Genomic DNA, 6,535 nt, shown 5'->3' with positions numbered 1-6,535 from the left:
CGTCAATCTGTGCCCACTATTAATACTTTGGCCAGCTGCATCAAGACATAGGCCACACAGAAGATGACTGTTCACTTTGTGGCATTAACCTGGCACAGAAAGACACAGAGAGCTCTCTGGAAGGTTAAAGCTGAAGACAAAAAGTTTTACACTGTGCGAGTAATGTAAGTAATGTGGGAGAAAGGTGCTTCCTTCAAAACTTTGTGGAGAACTTGTCCCTTCATTCAACATAACATTTTTTGTAACTTTTTGCAGAAAAGCTTTCCTCTTCGATTAGTATCTTAATTTAGCCAAAACTGCAGAAAATTCAACAGAATTTTTTATACAGTAACCTGTTTACAGTACTCAGCTGGGACTTAAACCTACAAGCTTTTGGTCATAAGTCAGTCAATGAGCCAAGTAAGGGTTAGTGTGGTCAATTCAAACTGGATTCTCAGTGACTTCTTGCAGTTTTCATGGTAAGGAAGGGTGCAGCCATGGCCTTCCATGGCCTTCATATATATAGCTGTGCTTATGAATATGGACAGAACATGTAAACTCAAACCTCCTGTATCAGATTCGAGCCTACGTCTGAGGACTGATACACCAGTGTGACCTTCACGTGTCACTTACTTGACGTAATAAAATGTACTTTGCAATTCTTTTTGCACATTTTGTACAAATGTGTTCAAGTGTCTGCACGGAGGTGTACTATCTTCTTGAGGTAAACAGAGAGTGAGACAGAGAACAAACACAAGGTTCCAGCAAAGTCAAGTGCAGATTTTATTGGTTTAGAAACTAGAAAGGAGCCCTGCTCTAAACGTACAGGGCAACTGGATGTTGAGCCAGTCCCCCAACCCCCATTCCTGTCACCAGTCTCAACCTAGTATCTCAACCTAGTAGTTCAAGTCATAAGAACTTTATCAAAAAGAGGACATATGGGTAATTTACATTGGTAACTGCATGTTTTAGAAAAGAAATGTAAAAAAAAAGAAGCATTTTTGTTTTTAAGCTGCAATAAATACTGACCATAAACTTTTTTTCTGTACATGGACATAACATCTTCATTTTTAGTAATAAAAAAATATGACTTCAGTGCATTTTCTTTGCAAATCTTTCTGTTTCTGCTCTTCAGGTCTCTTTCTTTCACAAGTCTTTGCTGTCTGTCGTTTACCCTGACTGTTAAAATGGCCACGAAAGAAAACCCCATCACCCTCCACTGCCTACCAATCAAAACACAAAACATGTTAAAAAATTCACAGCCTTTTAACTTTTTTTGTGTACATTTCAAGCAACAAACCTGGACCGAAAAAGGCACAATAAACTACAACTTGAGTAATACTGAATGAATAACAAACAAAACTGCAAATATTGTTTTCTGTATTGATTTTGGTCATTTACAAATATGTGTATTCATTATATATAATATATGTTCATTTATTCAGATATGACAACAGCAAGATAAAAGTTAAAGAAGGATAGACAGATTGACAGAAATGGTATCCGTAATAAGGGTGCATCTTATAACAATCCTAAATATTGCAGAAGGAAACAACATAAGTAAACAGCAGTGTCATAAAGTGTATAAAAACAAAATCATAAAAAAAAAACAACAAAAAAAGTAACAGAAAAGATCTTTAGTGACTCTGTACCCAGAATTATGGGTGGAGATTAAGTGCTTCCTGTTTTGCAGTTCTCACTCTGACTTTTACTAGTCTGGACTCCAGCTTCATGGGTCCCTTCAAGGGGCGAGTGCAGCGCTTGGCCATGGTGCCTCTCCCTTGATGCCCCCTCCTTAAGGAGTGGACTAGTTCTTTGGCGGGGAGAAGCTGGTTGGCTGGGGTTGGCCTTTGAGGGCAACCTTGTCTCGGAGCCACATTCCGTGCTCAATCCACTTGCTCTCTCCACAACTGGAGCGCTGCTCTGGGAATGAGAGTGTGAGCTGCCATATTGCTTTGCGCCCGCTTCTTTGAGCTCCTCTGTTCCTGTCTGTGGAGCAAGTGTCTTTGAAGGGACGTGGTCTTCACTCTGTGCCTCATGTGTGTTTCTACAAAACCCCGACCCACTGGTTCCTGCTTCCTCTTCCTGTACGCTTTGGTCCCCCGAAGTGCCCTGCCTGGTGGGCCCTGGGGACCCCACCTGCACCGTTTCCATGCTGGCCAAGGGCTGGTCAGTGCCCCTCCCCCAGGTAGAGGTAGGCGAGGTGTTTGTGGGGCAGCGGAGCAGATTAGGGTGGGAACTGGGCCTCGGCTGCACCATCTGGATCCCGCCAATGGGGATCATGAGGCAGGGGTTCCGCACGAGCTGCTGTGAGTGCAGAGGCAGGTGGCTGAAGACATGGTCCACGGTCCGAGGCGGAGTATGTCCTGGGAATTCGCCTGCTGAGGGGGACAGACGTGTAGCTGTGAGGCAGAGACCCCTGCTCAGGTAGCCAACCTGCTTCTTGGGAAGGGTGGGGGTGGCAGAGAAAACAGAAGGACGTTAAATTTGCGGATCACACTGAAGGTCACAGTCACCTGGAAAAGCACTACAGAGGATGCACTCTTTGTAGGTCAGATGGTGTCATGATGAAAACCGCAGCGCTGTGCCTTCGGGCCCCAGTGGAGCATACTGTTTGGACAGCAAATAAGGGACCGTATATTTAGCAATCGTTATTTTGAAACATTATTTTTTAAACTTATGACTTAAACGCATTGTTCAGTAAAGAGTGAAGCAGAGCGCCATCCGTTTTCACCGTCTCTAATAAAAGAAAGGCATAAAAATAAAACAGAAAAACTAGTGTAAATTTATGCTGAATGTGGTTTACCACAGGCTATGAATTAAGCTTTAATTACTACCTGATATTTATTTCTATGTTTCTAAACTGAAAAAGGTTTCACCAATTTGACAGATGCAAGAAAGCTATATAAATGTCTTTCAGAGTGAGAGATTACATGAGGAAGGTAAAAAGCACAGGGACTGAGAAACCAGCAGCTGAATGGGGATGACTGTCTATTCTCACTAACTATGTTGTGCAACTGATGTGACGCCACACAGCGTAGGAGTGGCAGTGAAACGAGGGAGGCATACAGCCCTGCCTGTGGCAGTGAGACCTACCTGCCAGCTTTCAGCAGCCTCAGGTGCAGCTGTGTCTCTGGGGTGAGTGGCGGGAAAGCTCTGAGGTCTCAGACAGGTTGGGGCGGGGGAAGGGAGAACACAGTGGCCTGTGTAGCGGCTGGGTGAAAGCAAGCCATGGGGTGAGACAGGCCGGATAGGAGACGGGCCCCTTTCAGGGGATGGGGAGAGGTGGCGGCCAGGTGAAGACAGGTCCAACCGAGGGGAAAGACAACGTAGAGGGGACACCTCGCGACCTGGGGATGGGCCGCGCAACGGTGAGCCCTCGCTGCTCGGGGAGAAGGCCCGTGGGGAGGCTTCCCAATGGCGCCGGGCAAATAATGCCCTCTTGCTGCCCGGGGAGGCATCCCTCCCACTGGGCCAGGGCCTCCGAGGTGATGGATAGTCCTGGAGCTCTCTCTCCAGGGTGGCAGGGAGACCTGGATCAGGGGTGTCTTGCTGCAGGGTCTGACCGCAGTCTGAGCGACCACTGATGGAGAGGCGAGTATCAGGGGAGCAGGATGAGGGAGGCTCATCGTGTGATGAAGACTCTTCCCCTTCCTCCTCTTCTTCATTGTCTTCATCTTCATCTGAGTCCTCCACATCAGAGAACTGGTGCTCTTCCTGGTCCTCTGAGCCACCAACTCGCTCCTCGCTGCCCCCAGCTGTTCAACAGAGGAATGGCAACTGTCAGTAGGAACCACACACACCAGTTAATAGGGCAAGCAGTAATACTCCACCACACCACGAAAACACACAGGACACAGAAACACACAAGACCCACACGGAAACCCATATTTTTAGGAATATGAGCCTGGAAAGGAAAAAAACTGGTAAAATTCATGCAAAGGTTACCTTCAGCAGCAACAAATGTTATAAATACCTGTGAAGAAGGGGTTTAATTATAATAGAATTGTGAATACTCCATTTACAAGCTATACTAGGCAGCAGCTCATGAGACGGCTTCAATGGACTGTCCTTGGCTATGCAGGGTCATCAGCCCTCTCCGGAGAGAGAGGTGGCAAGGAAGGGGAACTATATTTACAGCACTGGAGAGACTGCAGAGGTTGTAGCGACTGCTTCGCTTCACAGCAGCTTAGACTTTTTCATGTGCCGCACAGCTTGGGGAGCTTTGTGTACCCATCGGCACCTCCCAGAATGCACTGGGAGAGATGACTCAATAAAACACTTTGTTACTCATTTATCTTTCCTTTTTTTGGCTTGACAACTGGGAGGCAGTAAATTACTCTTCATTACATAATCTCCCTCAAATGCTTTGCTTAAGTAAACAGCTGTACCAGTTTGTAGAGCCACAAAAAAAGTACTTTCCATAAATTTGTCTAATGTAGAATGCAGCATCAAAAAGCAATGCCAATATAAATGGCATATGAATTTGCAACAGATATTTACAAGATGATGATTAGATAATATTTGTACAAGCACCAGATCAAAGAAGAGCATCATTATTCTAACCATCACAGGAGAGATAGAACATACTGTTTTGATCAAGTTCTTATGCGTGGGTGTGAGAGTGCATCAGCGCACTTTATTTTTATTCTATTTCAGTTTTAGGGTGTGCTTCAGTGACAAAAGGTGACAAAACCTTTATACTCTACTTGAAACACATGAGGGCATGCATGCACACACATACGCATACACACAGACATAAAAATGACCAGCTTGTTTCATAACAGCACTGTGGCCCCACTCCAACAGACAGCCACAATTTTATCCCAGGAGACAGAGGATCCCACCTCCTTCTTCTGTTTCCGGCTCATCTAAGGAAGACCCAGGCACCCCCATCTCCTGGCACTTTTTTCCATGAGCCTTGGACTTCATGTGTTTTGTGAGGTTCCCTGCAGGAAGGTAGGCACAGGTCAGAAGGAGCAATCCAGGGCATCCTTGGGCTGACAGTGAAACAAAGCCCATTCCCACCTTTGGTTTTGAAGGCAAAGTTGCAGTGCTTGCAGACATATGGCCGGACATCGGTGTGGGTGCGGATGTGTTTCTTTAGCATACTGGGCTTCTTGCAGCGGATGCCGCATTCCTCACACACATACTTTCCCCGGCCTCGCCCGCGTACGTACACATACTCCTCGTTAGATTTGTACCTGAGTAGTGTGTACAGAGAGAGAAAGAGAGAGAGAGAGAGAGAAAATAGTGAGAAGAGTGCCCAATGGCATTGGGCATGTGGGGGTGGAGGGGGTGGGGCAGATGGGTGAGGGCAAGGGTGGAGGGATGACAGAAGGTGAGGGGGTGGGAGCCAAACTGAGTGGGAGACAGGAGCAAGAGAACAGAAGGGAGGATGGTGGGAAATGGGACATGTGGGCAGATAAGGGAAGGTGGCAGAACACAAGAAAAGGCAGAGGCACAGAGCACTGCATAAGAGATGTGTGAGGGGAAAAAATGATGGCTGACAGTCATCAAACATGGAAAGTTTGCTAATTGTGAGCACAGGAGAGGAAAGGAGACAATAACAGAGACAGGACAAGCTGTTTAAACATTTCACACCTCAGCTGCTGTGCAGAGGAGCCTATGCCATAGTTACAAAGCCACACCAGTCGAATGTGGAGCAGCATCCCAACCATGTTGGTACACACACTTCAAGAATGCTGGTCTATGCTTTCTTTCTATCTATTTCATTGCAAAGAGTACAACAGAACGAGATTCGCTATATCAAAACATGAAATGCCATGGCTCACCCTGTATAGGAACTATAGCTTTGATAGTAACTATAAATTGAAACAAAGAGCACAATTACAGAGCATGCATCAGCCTACATATTAACCTAGAATAAGAACTTTGTGGAATTGTGTCAGTCTGTTCACATGTCAACACATCGGAGGGTCCCTGATAATCATTTTGACTCTCATTGTCACAGGGGTTGTCAGCTGGATGTGCCTATTACATCAGCACACTTCCACAGGAGTAAACCAGAACCAAAGACCCCAAGAAGGGCCAAACACAGATCACTGCTCAGACAGCAATTTGGCCAAGCACCACCTTCACCCCATTGTTGTTCACTGCTCCAGAAGCACAGCAAAATGTGGTGCAACTCTCCTTCCCTCTCGGTCCGGCCGGGCTCACAGGCAGGAGACTCTAAAGGAAGTTACCTGGCAACCAAGAAGGCAGATGAAGTGTTTCATTCTTATTCATCTTGATTGCCTCCAGAGTCAGTTCATAAGTTCCTGTCCCCAAACACACAGCTCTCCCTGCTGAATGCTACTTCCGCTACGCCGGAGTGCCATGAAGACATGTTCAACGCTTCAGCAAGCCACTGCATGTCCACCATCAGCTGCCTGCATGCAAAACTGCACCACCCTATTGAACATCTGAAAACTGTTCAGTTCAATCACAGCCAATAATTTTGTTTGGAAAAAATCATTTTAAAGACATTTTCAGAGTAGTGTAACACACACACACACACACACACACAGAGAGGGGGACTGACCCCACGTGCATA

General features: G+C 46.2%; 1 protein-coding gene across 7 annotated transcripts in view; it reads right to left on the bottom strand.

The window, feature by feature from the left end:
* Positions 1-1,043: 1,043 nt before the first annotated feature.
* The window catches only part of hivep3b (HIVEP zinc finger 3b), a 113,295-nt gene continuing 107,803 nt past the window's right edge, over positions 1,044-6,535 (bottom strand). For 6 of the 7 annotated variants that reach the window (XM_018754704.2, XM_018754702.2, XM_018754706.2 and 3 more), the window contains 4 exons: positions 5,008-5,183; positions 4,827-4,928; positions 3,076-3,737; positions 1,044-2,421 (listed from right to left, as the gene is read on the bottom strand). In XM_018754704.2, the coding sequence (XP_018610220.2) occupies positions 1,651-2,421; positions 3,076-3,737; positions 4,827-4,928; positions 5,008-5,183 (1,711 nt within the window). In that variant the 3' untranslated portion in view covers positions 1,044-1,650. The remainder of the gene's footprint in view (positions 2,422-3,075; positions 3,738-4,826; positions 4,929-5,007; positions 5,184-6,535) is intronic. The other variant, XM_018754708.2, reaches the window with a different exon arrangement.

Source organism: Scleropages formosus, chromosome 8 (genome assembly GCF_900964775.1).
Source record: "Scleropages formosus chromosome 8, fSclFor1.1, whole genome shotgun sequence".
In the NCBI taxonomy this organism is placed as follows: domain Eukaryota; kingdom Metazoa; phylum Chordata; class Actinopteri; order Osteoglossiformes; family Osteoglossidae; genus Scleropages; species Scleropages formosus.
The sequence above is the reverse complement of the archived record's forward strand: the minus strand, read 5'-3'. Positions and strand labels throughout refer to the sequence as shown.